The sequence below is a fragment of the Castor canadensis genome, chromosome 13 (genome assembly GCF_047511655.1).
Source record: "Castor canadensis chromosome 13, mCasCan1.hap1v2, whole genome shotgun sequence".
NCBI classification, from domain to species: Eukaryota; Metazoa; Chordata; class Mammalia; order Rodentia; family Castoridae; genus Castor; species Castor canadensis.
In genome coordinates, this window is record NC_133398.1 from 83,222,870 (window position 1) to 83,236,208 (window position 13,339).

At 44.7% G+C, this 13,339-nt stretch overlaps 1 protein-coding gene across 1 annotated transcript; it reads left to right on the top strand.

Moving 5' to 3' along the window:
* The first annotated feature begins 2,449 nt into the window (after positions 1-2,449).
* LOC109679914 (spermatogenesis-associated protein 31D1-like) lies at positions 2,450-9,264 on the top strand. The gene is made up of 2 exons (XM_074052184.1): positions 2,450-2,535; positions 5,379-9,264. Exons 1-2 carry the CDS (start codon positions 2,450-2,452, stop codon positions 9,262-9,264), a joined length of 3,972 nt encoding a protein of 1,323 aa, XP_073908285.1.
* Positions 9,265-13,339: the final 4,075 nt, after the last annotated feature.

Here is a 13,339-nt window from a genome sequence, read left to right on the forward strand (position 1 = left end):
CAGCAGTGCGATTCAGAGTATGGAGAGTATCTCTTTTCTGAATAGCGACATTGAGAAATGGACAATTTTGTCATAAGTGCCTTAGAAACTGACCCCAAGTACACCTTTCTGGGTGCCTTGGGGTTGCTGTTTTTGGGCTTGTGGTATATAACAAGATTGCTGAATAATCAAGACAACCCAAAGGTAAGGAAGGATGGGTGAACCCCAACAAGGAGAGATTCTTTGTGGACATTTTTGACGTTCATTCTCACATTTTTGAATGAGTTTGGCTGACTCAGAGAGACATCTGATATGGGAAGTCTGAGAAGAAGACAAAGCATTCTGCTCTCAGGCTTGAGGCCTGATGTGGGGAGGGAGGTTATGGAGGACTAAGGTTTTCAAAGGAAGTCCACAAACACTCTGGTTGTGCTGGAGGGTTCTAGGTTAAAATTCTAAACAGTGGTCCAGTGGTCCTAATTGGTTTGGGCTAGTGGGTACGAGAGGGGCTATGGGCACTCCTTGCTCGCCTGACCTCATAGATCTTTATGACTCTCTCAAGCTTTGTGATGCAAGCCTGGGTATATAGCCAAGCCCATGCCCTGTCAGAACTCAGTTGCCTCAGGCAGCAATGCGATTCAGAGTATGGAGAGTATCTCTTTTCTGAATAGCGACATTGAGAAATGGACAATTTTGTCATAAGTGCCTTAGAAACTGATCCCAAGTACACCTTTCTGGGTGCCTTGGGGTTGCTGTTTTTGGGCTTGTGGTATATAAGATTGCTGAATAATCAAGACAACCCAAAGGTAAGGAAGGATGGGTGAACCCCAACAAGGAGAGATTCTTTGTGGACATTGTCACATGAGAAAATGAAATTGGCTGACTCGGAGAGCCATCTGACATGGGAAGTCTGAGAAGAAGACAAAGCATTCTGTTCTCAGGCTTGAGGCCTGATGTGGGGAGGGAGGTTATGGAGGACTAAGGTTTTCAAAGGAAGTCCACAAACACTCTGGTTGTGCTGCAGGGTTCTAGGTTAAAATTCTAAACAGTGGTCCAGTGGTCCTAATTGGTTTGGGCTAGTGGGTACAAGAGGGGCTATGGGCACTCCTTGCTCCCCTGACCTCAGAGATCTTTATGACTCTCTCAAGCTTTGTGATGCAAGCCTGGGTATATAGCCAAGCCCATGCCCTGTCAGAACTCAGTTGCCTCAGGCAGCAGTGCGATTCAGAGTATGGAGAGTATCTCTTTTCTGAATAGCGACATTGAGAAATGGACAATTTTGTCATAAGTGCCTTAGAAACTGACCCCAAGTACACCTTTCTGGGTGCCTTGGGGCTGCTGTTTTTGGGCTTGTGGTATATAACAAGATTGCTGAATAATCAAGACAACCCAAAGGTAAGGAAGGATGGGTGAACCCCAACAAGGAGAGATTCTTTGTGGACATTTTTGACGTTCATTCTCACATTTTTGAATGAGTTTGGCTGACTCAGAGAGCCATCTGATATGGGAAGTCTGAGAAGAAGACAAAGCATTCTGCTCTCAGGCTTGAGGCCTGATGTGGGGAGGGAGGTTATGGAGGACTAAGGTTTTCAAAGGAAGTCCACAAACACTCTGGTTGTGCTGGAGGGTTCTAGGTTAAAATTCTAAACAGTGGTTCAGTGGTCCTAATTGGTTTGGGCTAGTGGGTACGAGAGGGGCTATGGGCACTCCTTGCTCCCCTGACCTCATAGATCTTTATGACTCTCTCAAGCTTTGTGATGCAAGCCTGGGTTTATAGCCAAGCCCATGCCCTGTCAGAACTCAGTTGCCTCAGGCAGCAATGCGATTCAGAGTATGGAGAGTATCTCTTTTCTGAATAGCGACATTGAGAAATGGACAATTTTGTCATAAGTGCCTTAGAAACTGACCCCAAGTACACCTTTCTGGGTGCCTTGGGGTTGGTGTTTTTGGGATTGTGGTATGTAACAAGATTGCTGAATGATCAAGACATCCCAAAGGTAAGGAAGGATGGGTGAACCCCAGCAAGGAGAGATTCTTGGTGGACATTTTTGACGTTCATTCTCACATTACTGAAAGAGTTTGGCTGACTCAGAGAGCCATCTGACATGGGAAGTCTGAGAAGAAGACAAAGCATTCTGCTCTGAGGTTTGAGGCCTGATGTCGGGAGGGAGGTTATGGAGGACTAATGTTTTCAAAGGAAGTCCACAAACACTCTGGTTGTGCTGGAGGGTTCTAGGTCAAAATTCTAAACAGTGATCCAGTGGTCCTAATTGGTTTGGGCTAGTGGGTAGGTGAGGGGCTATGGGCACTCCTTGCTCCCCTGACCTCATAGATCTTTATGACTCTCTCAAGCTTTGTGATGCAAGCCTGGGTATATAGCCAAGCCCATGCCCTGTCAGAACTCAGTTGCCTCAGGCAGCAGTGCGATTCAGAGTATGGAGAGTATCTCTTTTCTGAATAGCGACATTGAGAAATGGACAATTTTGTCATAAGTGCCTTAGAAACTGACCCCAAGTACACCTTTCTGGGTGCCTTGGGGTTGGTGTTTTTGGGATTGTGGTATGTAACAAGATTGCTGAATGATCAAGACATCCCAAAGGTAAGGAAGGATGGGTGAACCCCAGCAAGGAGAGATTCTTTGTGGACATTTTTGACGTTCATTCTCACATTACTGAAAGAGTTTGGCTGACTCAGAGAGCCATCTGACATGGGAAGTCTGAGAAGAAGACAAAGCATTCTGCTCTGAGGTTTGAGGCCTGATGTCGGGAGGGAGGTTATGGAGGACTAATGTTTTCAAAGGAAGTCCACAAACACTCTGGTTGTGCTGGAGGGTTCTAGGTCAAAATTCTAAACAGTGATCCAGTGGTCCTAATTGGTTTGGGCTAGTGGGTAGGTGAGGGGCTATGGGCACTCCTTGCTCCCCTGACCTCATAGATCTTTATGACTCTCTCAAGCTTTGTGATGCAAGCCTGGGTATATAGCCAAGCCCATGCCCTGTCAGAACTCAGTTGCCTCAGGCAGCAGTGCGATTCAGAGTATGGAGAGTATCTCTTTTCTGAATAGCGACATTGAGAAATGGACAATTTTGTCATAAGTGCCTTAGAAACTGACCCCAAGTACACCTTTCTGGGTGCCTTGGGGTTGCTGTTTTTGGGCTTGTGGTATATAACAAGATTGCTGAATAATCAAGACATCCCAAAGGTAAGGAAGGATGGGTGAACCCCAGCAAGGAGAGATTCTTTGTGGACATTTTTGACGTTCATTCTCACATTCTTGAAAGAGTTTGGCTGACTCAGAGAGCCATCTGACATGGGAAGTCTGAGAAGAAGACAAAGCATTCTGTTCTCAGGCTTGAGGCCTGATGTGGGGAGGGAGGTTATGGAGGACTAATGTTTTCAAAGGAAGTCCACAAACACTCTGGTTGTGCTGCAGGGTTCTAGGTTAAAATTCTAAACAGTGGTCCAGTGGTCCTAATTGGTTTGGACTAGTGGGTACGAGAGGGGCTATGGGCACTCCTTGCTCCCCTGACCTCAGAGATCTTTATGACTCTCTCAAGCTTTGTGATGCAAGCCTGGGTATATAGCCAAGCCCATGCCCTGTCAGAACTCAGTTGCCTCAGGCAGCAGTGCGATTCAGAGTATGGAGAGTATCTCTTTTCTGAATAGCGACATTGAGAAATGGACAATTTTGTCATAAGTGCCTTAGAAACTGACCCCAAGTACACCTTTCTGGGTGCCTTGGGGTTGCTGTTTTTGGGCTTTTGGTATATAAGATTGCTGAATAATCAAGACAACCCAAAGGTAAGGAAGGATGGGTGAACCCCAACAAGGAGAGATTGTTTGTGGACATTCTCACATGAGAAAATGAAATTGGCTGACTCGGAGAGCCATCTGACATGGGAAGTCTGAGAAGAAGACAAAGCATTCTGTTCTCAGGCTTGAGGCCTGATGTGGGGAGGGAGGTTATGGAGGACTAATGTTTTCAAAGGAAGTCCACAAACACTCTGGTTGTGCTGCAGGGTTCTAGGTTAAAATTCTAAACAGTGATCCCGTGGTCCTAATTGGTTTATCTAGAGAGATTAGCTTTTTATGAATGGGAATAATTGTTCCTGAGTTCCATCCCCATGTAAGGTGTCTGTTCAACCAGCTTTCCTTTATGTGGGGGTGGTCAGAAGATTAGTGTTGGTCTCTGAGGGCCTCAAAATGTGGCTCTCACAGACAAAACCCTTTTAAAGGAAAACTTGAAAATGCTTGGTATCACCTTTAAATGGTAATAAAAGGAAGGAACAAAGTTCTATTAAAATGAAGACCTATGATTCTAAAATGATGAATGTCTGAGGTACAGAGGAGCAAAAGAAATGAATCACATTCTCTCATTCTTTTGTTTTCAGCCACAAAGAAAAATCACGAGGAAAAGGAGAAGAGCGTTTAGAGGTATGATTCTTCTGTTTGACTTTAGTTCTCCAAGGCTGACCCCCTCCTGTCCCTTTCTGTGAGCCCAGGTCCGTGGTCTCTAAGGAAGTCAGCTGCTAGAAAGAGGCACATTCTCCCTAAGCAAACTGAGCCTCTAGAGGAGAGGTTACAGGAAAACAGATAATTCTCAGTCCCTATTCTTCCCAGGCATGGGCATGAGGTAGTGATGGACCTGAGCAGGGGTGTATCAATAAGTGGCCAAAGGAGATGTTTAGGATGGACTATGGGATGCTTTGGAGTCAGAACTTGTGTCCCTGATATTGTGCAAAGTGCTTTCCTCCTGGGTGCTCACAATCATTTCTGAGGTAACCACTGATTTCTCTGCTTCCTGGGGTGTTTTTCTGGGTGAGCTGGGGTTTGACTCAGGGCTTCATGCTTGAAAAGCGGGCACTCTACATTATGGGGTGTGACTTTCAGCTTAATATCTCATGACAGTGTGAAGATACTTATAAGTGAGGTCACACACCCATGAACCTGCTTAATACTGTCCTTGACCACTTGGCTTTGTCTACTGATTCTTAGGACTTTCAGACTTTAATATCCTAAGTGTTTCCCATCAAGGGAATCCTGTATGAACCAATGCCTTCCTCATTATATGTATCCCATTGTCACCAGGTCGGAGAATACGCCAGAGAGAAGAAGCAGAGGGGAGGAGGTTGCTGTCTATCCTACAAAGGTGATTAGTCTTCTGATTATTTCCTGGTTCCTTATTTCATGTGTTTCCGTAACAGCCTACATTAGTCATGGGAGGGGTAGCCAAATCAGCGGGCACGTGAAGGAAGGTTCTGGGGAGAGGCTATAGAGTGTTTTGTGAAGTCACAAGTGTGGGAGAATGTAATGGGTGTGGCAAGCACCCAACCCCCACTAAGCCCCAGACCCTCCTTTCCCCATACCGGTCCTGACTATAATTTTGTACTTTGTTTTCTGCAGCCCCCCGGGCCAGCCTTATGATATCATCCACGTTCGGCAACTGCTGTGCCCAGACCCCCTCTGTAAAGTGTGTAATAGAACCACGGCTAAGGTCAGTCTTCTCCTCTCTCGGGCATCCATGGCAGCTGCTGCTACCTCTGGGTCACATTTGGCTTCCACAGCCCCTGTGGCTAAGTCATCATTTGCTCTGACCTCTGCTTGCTCAAAAATCTCTCCAGGACATTCAGTTCCAGCTCCTCCACCTGAACCTTGTCCACCTTCCTTTTCCACTGTCTCACTCAACCAGGACACTCCTTTGGAGGACTTACTTTCCCCCTCACCACTGGGTGACTCTCTGCCACCAGAGCCTAATTCTCCCTTGGATTCCCAATTCCCAGTGGAGCCATTCCCACCTGAGACCCTTGCACTTCCCCCTCCCCTACTACATCATATGCAGCAAACAGGACCCGTCCTCCAAAGAAGTGACACTTTGTCTCTCATGGACGGTCCTGCTGAATTCTCCACCAATGTCACAACAACCAAAGTTGATGACAGTGAAAATATTTCTATGTCAGAATTCTCGTGTCAGCAACCTCATGCTGAGAATGTGCCAACATCTGAGTTGGCACATGATATTAACCAAGAGCTTGTCGACCTCCATTTTCCTCAAGCCTCTTTTTTGGGAGACACTACAGTCTACGTTGTAGTGTCCGGAATGCTTACATTTCTCAGCCCTGATGTCCTGACACTCTTGGAGAGACAAACTAAAAACAGGGCTGATTTCCTAATGTCAAAAGATAAGGAAAAGAAAACAAAATCATTTCAAAACCAGTTTAAGCTAGAGTACCAACTGAATCCTGCTGGGAAAATCTTACAGTCAGTTACTGATCAGCAGGACTCTGCAATCTCCCTTCCCTTTGGGAGCAGCACAGGGAAACCAGCTGACCTGAACATGTCACAGCAACCCCCATGTCTGAAGACCATTGAAGACCAATTTCAGAAAAACTGCATGCAGCTCTTCTGGGGTCTCCCCTGTCTACACAGTGAGTCCCTGAGACCTACTGTGTGTGCCTCGGGTGACTGTCCCTCATACTTTACTTGCTTCAACAGCATCTTCAAGGCTTCTATAGCCCATGAGCCTACAGTAATTCTTCACTTCACAGCTTCATCCTCGCCAGAGATCCAGTATCAAGCCTTGCCTGAACCCCTGCCCCAATTTCCCTTCCCCCATGTCCCTCTTAACCAGTTCCAGGCCCAGCTTCAATCCCCACTCCCAGTCCTACCACCTTCTTCTCTATCCCAGCCTAGGAGTTGTGGAGTTTGTTTTCACAGCCCCCAGAGTGAGGCACAATCTCTCACTGTACCTGAAATTCACCACCTGGAGTACCATGTGTTACAGAAACAGCAGGAAAGCATGTGGGGTTTACCCACTGTGGTCCAAAGATCCCAGGAAAGATTTTGTTCTCCAGCTCCCAAACTTGCATCGGCCAGCCGTTCCTCTAAGGCCTATGTTCCAATCTCCATCCTTTCTGGAGATTTTCCCCTGGACAGTGCACTCCGGGGAAAGCTAGAGTATCATCTTCGAAAGAGGCTCATCCAACACCGCTGGGGCCTGCCCCACAGGGTTTTTGAGTCTCTGTCAAAGATGAGACTTTACAGAGAAATTCCTCAGACCTCTGAGTCAGAGAGCAGTCATGGACTCTCATGGATCTCATTCTATAAGCATGAAAGCTGCAAAGATCTCAATTATGCATTGAGAAACCTCAGAAATTTCGATGAGAAGCTCTGTAATGGCTCAGAGACACTTCCTCTAGAGAACAGAGTGGAGAAGGAACTGGGACATAGTCTAGAGATTGGTCCAAACAATCATCTGTTGAGCCACCTACAGGGTGCTCCAGATAACAGCCTAGGACGTGACACTAAGACAGAAGTAGAATGTCACGCTGGTGATATCTCAGGGTTTTCTGGAACCTTTGGTGTGAGCCTATGTCAGATAAAAAGCAAGGATGCCCTGGAAGTACATTTGAGCAAGAAATTTGAGGAAATCAATGAGGGTCAGGTCCCTGATGTTGTACAAAATTCATGGCATTCGACCAAGATGACATTGCCTCTACCTAAGAAATCCTCCAGCGAAATAAATCAGAGTGATTTGACACAACTAATGTCCCAGGGCAAGAACAAGGACAGCAGCCTTAACACCCCCCAGGGTGTTTCCCCACCTGATTCCAGCAAGCATGAGATTTTGGAAGACCATATTAAAATTTTTCATGGGAGGATGACTAGTGGCCTTCCCCAAAGGGCTCAGGAATCCATTGACATGTTCAATGTAAAAAAGGACCCATCCAACTCCTTTCCTTACTGGAACACTTTTCATGGGGTCATGGAAGGAAGAACCAATTCATTTGTAGATAGTCCCCCCTCTGCCACTTCACCTGTGAGTGGGCAAGGACAGGGGGACCCGAAAGAGTCACCCTCTTACAACAAATTTACCACCCACACAACTGAGAATGGCACACCCACAACTTTTTTACCCCACACATATAACAACATCCAGGAAGCCAGTCAGATAGAGACTGCGCTAGTCAATAGACACAGGTCTGAGCTGACCTGTCCCACAAAGCAAGCTGGGACAGGATGTGAGATAATGCATGAGAGAATGAGAATCAGCAATGATATAGAAAAGCTTCAGAGCAAAACAACAAGGAATTTAGTGCAATTTCCCAAGTCTAACAAGTCCAGAGAAATATTCAAAGCAAAGGAGCTCCATGAATTTCAGTCACGAGCTAATACCATCTTAAAGACCAATGAGTCAGAGAGCTCCCCCATCATAGCCGTGAACCCAGGTGAAGTAGGAACTACCCTAAACACTAAAAGGTCCTCAGTGGGAACATCAGTTTCACATGACCCTGAGCAATCTGCATTTAAAGATCAGCTCATTAGGGAATTGAAACTGAAACTGGAGAGCAGGAAGCAGAGCCAGGCTCAGGAGCTCCCTGCTCATGTGCCCCTGGCCTCAGATGCCTCTTTCAAGACGTTAATTACTCGAGACCAGTGCGTCTCCAGTGGGGACAAGGTAGCTTCCCAGGTGCTGCATGTGCAGTTAAACAACAAAGGGATCAGCATGCAGCCAGAGCAGGAGCCCTGGGTCCCTAAACATGTCTCACGCAAGTGCCAGGACAAGAACGTCCCTCCAGCTGTAAAGAAACCTTGCCTCCCAGCACCCAAAACAGGAGAGCTTGGTGGAGGGGATGCAGGGTTGGTGATTTCCCAGACCAGACGGAAGAGCTGCCAGCCTGAAGACAGGGCATCAAAGATGACACTTGGGAGGAATTCCTCCTCAACCCTGTCACTGAAGCGACAGCCTCCTGAAAACAGCTTCAAAAACCAAATGAAACAGTTTTTTCAGTTTCTTTGCCCTGGGGCAAAAGAAAAAAGTCATGGAAGTTTCCTAGGAAAGGGCAGCTCCCCATCAACATCCATGCAGGGCAGAGACCCAGGTAAAGGAAGAGCTGCCTTTTCTATGAATACTAAAAACCAGAACCTCCTGACCAATGTTGACAAAGTCAACAAAGTCATAGAGAAACTGGGGCAGAAGCACACCATGTCCATGGCCTGTCCCCAAGTGCCCCTTACTTCCTCTAGGAAGTCTGAGAAAACTGAACACAAGGCAGAACTGAAGGTCCAGGCAGAGCCTACTCAGGGACGTCCCTTCAATTATAAGCCTCATAATAAAATGACAAGTGTGAAGTCCAGTAAAGCTGCTGCTTTTTCTGGCCAAATTTATCCTGTCAGCAACCCATGTGTCAAATACAGGGCAGTCCCACCCCAGACAGGTGTGGCATTACAAAGGAAGGCATCCAGACTCCATGCCCCACAGGGAGTCCATGCCCCAAAGACCCATCTGTAAGCGTGAAGTTGGGCAGACACCTCCAGCTGCCTCTACTTTTTCCCAAGGTACAGTTTTGGGAGACTTGTTCGAATTATTTAAACAAAAAAGCCTTCTCCACAATTGCCAAAAATAAAACATTGTTTCTTCCAAATAATTTACCTCTTGTTAAGACTATTGATTGCCCTTAATAAATATTGTGATAAATTGGTGTGCTTTTTTGTGTACTGTGTTGGGGACATGGATTTTTGGGTAACACAGGGCCTCTACATATGGACAGGGAGAAGTTAGTTGTGCTCTGATTGCCTGTTTTTGCTTCTAAAAGATGAGTGGTGACCTGAATGTCTTATTGAAGAATGGACATTACATGGTTCAGAAAGAACCCTTATTTCATGGTGAAGTGGGAAGAGGTGTGTCTACTAGCTTAGCCTTAGTGACATTGTATGGCAGCCCATACCTTCTTCCACATCGACCCTTTAATGTCCTTGAGAACATTGATAATTTAGGTTGTCTGCATCTGAGGAGTGGGTCAAGGACAGGTAAAACTTTGAGAAGAGAGTGGCAGTTGTCAGAGACCAGAGGATCACACAGGTGGTTTGGAGGTTTGTGGCAGGGATTAAAGATGATTGGGAGTGGAGTGCAGGAATAGGGCAGGTGCTGCTGAAGAAGCTCTCATGTGAGGCTTGTTCCATAAGCATATTTTGACCTTGCCCCTGAGTTTTGCCTGCTGGAAAATCATGTAAGGGAAGTGTTTCCCCTCCCCAGCTATTTCTTCAGGTTACCTGTTCTGATATTTTTGCAGAGGAAAAAGCCACCCCACCACCAGTGATAGGAATGTCTGCCAGTAATCACCTTCCTCCCTGGGTCAAAGACAGCAGAGATTAAAGAAAAGATGCTATAGAGTGGGAAATTAAGAAAAAAAATAAAGATGGTAAAACATGACCTTGCTGTTCAAACAGAGGCTAATTGTCCCATCCTCCCCAGATTATGGCCTGCTCCTTTCTTTCCCACTCTGATCCTGTCAGCCCTTCCTCAAGGCTGACCAGGGCTCTGCATAGCTTACTTATGCCACAATGGCAGAAGTGTACTTGGGCTGTCCTTTCAGCACTAAATATCTGCAGTATTGTCATCAGGCATGACATCCTTTCTTTAAAAAAGTCACCATGTACCTCCTTCCATCCATGCTTGAGGAGCACATGGAGGATCTTATCCTTAGTGAGCACAATTCCCATGCCACCTTTCACCTGCATGGGCTTGGTGGAGCCAAGCAGTGAGTCCCGGACAATAACTAGGGTCACAGATAGGTTGATGACATTTCCTGAAATGTCTTTTTAGAGGGATGGCTAAGCTATAGTCTTGGTAGGCTGAACCACCCTTGTCAGCTATCCTTTTTAGCCCCTTCACTCAGGCGGCAATATCTTATTTTTAAAAGGGTTTTGGTAACAAAAATGTGTAAGCATACATAGAGTAGGTAGAGAGTATAACTTCCTGTGCATCCCCAAGTCAACTTTCCCAATTGCCATTTGGCATGTATGGTGCTCCCCAATTTTAATACTGAGCGAAAGGTAAAAGTCCAAAAATCTTGCCACGCATCTCTTAGATTTGCTGTGTGTCTTGTTCAGGGTCTCATGTTGCTTTCTTACTCTCTACATGAACATACACTTCCAGAACAAATGTCCATGGAATTGGTGATTTAAAAACACTGGACTTCATTCTTCTATAATCAATTCTGTTCTGCTATTTAGTCAACATTGAGAAGTCATTTGAATTCATCACCTACTCCTTACACTTGAGTGAATTCCTCCCCCACTCTTTACAAGAAGCAATCTTAGTAAAGGCTCTCTTTTCTAAAGTGACATTACTGCATCCAACAAGCTGCTTTTGCTGGTTAAAATTATCCTATAAGGAATAGATGTGTCAAAGACAGGTCAGGCCCACCTTATATTGGTGTGTCATTACAAGAGAAGTTATGTCAGAGGCATCCTGAATCCATGCCCCACAAGGAGTCCAAGCCCCATCAAAGACCCATCTGCTGTGTCAATTTGATGCACAATACTCCAGCTGTTCCTAACTTTGCTGAACTGCTTTTTGAGTTTTGACTCTATTATTTTAACAGAAAGACTTCTACAGAATTTCCAGAAAGAAAAATTTCTTTCCTTCAAATTTATCCCATTAAGACTATTGATTGCCCCTAATAAGTGTTCAGATAAAGTTTTTGTCTTTTTTGTGTACAATATTGGGGGCATGGCTTTTGGGTAAAACAGGGCTTGTGTGTATAGAAATGGAAAAGTTATTTGTGCTCTTTCTGATTGTCTATTTTTGCTTCTAAAAGATGACTGGTGCCCTGGATCTATTATGAAGAATAGACATTACATACCTCAAAAAGAGGCAGAAAAGTCATGTGGGTGGGAGTCAACAGTACACCCTTACACAGATTTATGTTCTGTAACATTTCACCCATTTTCAATCTCTCTCTCTCACATCCATTCACTCCTGGATATTTGAGAAGACATGCCATACATCATGCACTTTTCCTTGAATATTTCATTGTACAGTAAGAAAATTCTCTTAAATATTCCCTTTATTAAATATAGTGTTGGCATGAAACTTTTAAGTAATATCTCATCCATATTCCATTTTTGTCATTTATATAGGAGTATACTCGGTGGCTTTTATTTTTATATGTACTTTAAATCCTCATTATGGGATCCAGTGTAGAATTACATATTGCCTTTAGTTGTCATGTTTCTTTAGTCCTCTTTAATCTGGAACAATTTCTTAGCCTTTTTAAATGACCATTTCTGAGCAATGTATTCTATGTGAAACACACAGACACACACCTTTTTTTCTCTTGAGACAGGGTCTTGCTATGTAGCATTGGCTGGCTTCAAACTCACTATGCAGCCCAGGCTGGCCTTTAACTCATAACCCTCCTGCCTCAGCCTCCTGAGTGCTAGGATTACTGGCACGTGCCTCCATACATGGCTATTTTTATAAACCCCCTCACCTGGGGATTTTTTTTTGTTGCAACTTATTTTGCTCAGTCATTTAAAGTGTTTTTACATTTGTCAGTCCAAGGGACCTCAGGGTGGTCAGGACTAGATTTTCTATGAAAAAGCAATTAATCAAAAAATGCCAGAGATGCAAAGCTACATGGGGTGATTTTTCAAAACAGAGAAATGAGGCAGAAGGAGGCAGGCTTGAAGATTACCTCCTTTTGGGTAGAGACAAAAGAGAAGCTGTGAATGCAGAGGAAACAGGCAAAGAAGCTTTTTTACTACTGGTAAACCCTCATCATATGGAAAGCAAAGGACAGGCTGTCTGGGGCCAAGGTAGATTCATCAGATCCATAGGCAAGCAATTCAGGAGATGACACAGGGCTTAATTTCAGCTGTGTATAAATAATGAAGCTTTTAGGCTTTAAGGGTTATCCATGTTAAGCATTTGACTCATATGGGAAGATCTAATAAATAAGAACCATTAATAAACATGACATTTTGTTTTAACAAGTATAGGGAGAGTATACAGTTTTAGTGAAAAGAAATTGGAGAAATTAGATCATAAACATTTCACAGAGGCAGTAAGTAGGGGTAATTCAAAACAAAAGTCATTGTTAAATATAATTAAAATTGTGCTCATTAGAGGATATATGGTGTCACTGTATGAGAAGCTTATTCCCCATATGAAATGGGTTTGGTCGTGTGGATTTTGGCCCACCACTATTTTGTAAAACTGAAGCAGAATTTTAAAATGTTAGGAAGGAGTGAGTTTTGTAAAAGAATGACAAAGCAGAAGGGTGAGGGCACTGTATGGGTAAAGGAAGCTGGGTATGAGTCATTTAAAAGATGAAGATCGTTTCGAAGATTGTGTGAAGTCCAGGGAAAGACTACCAAGCATTGAGAGGGTCTCAGGAACTTTCTTGGTAATGGGTGCAGTAAACATTTCACTAAAGGCAAATATATGGAACTGTGAAAAGGTGGAGGTGGAGGGATCTAAAAGGACCCAGGGGAATGGACAGATGAGTTTTGCTGAGTTGTGGAGAAGAACAAGAACCTTTGGTATCTGTGCTAAAGCTCTGAGATGTGGGCCTGGAACT

Coding starts and splice junctions, on each gene's coding strand:
- LOC109679914 (XM_074052184.1), top strand. CDS start 2,450: ATGGACAATTTTGTCATAAGTGCCTTAGAAACTGACCCCAAGTACACC. Junction 2,536..5,378: donor TTGGTGTTTTTGGGATTGTG/GTATGTAACAAG, acceptor TGTTTTCTGCAG/CCCCCCGGGCCAGCCTTATG.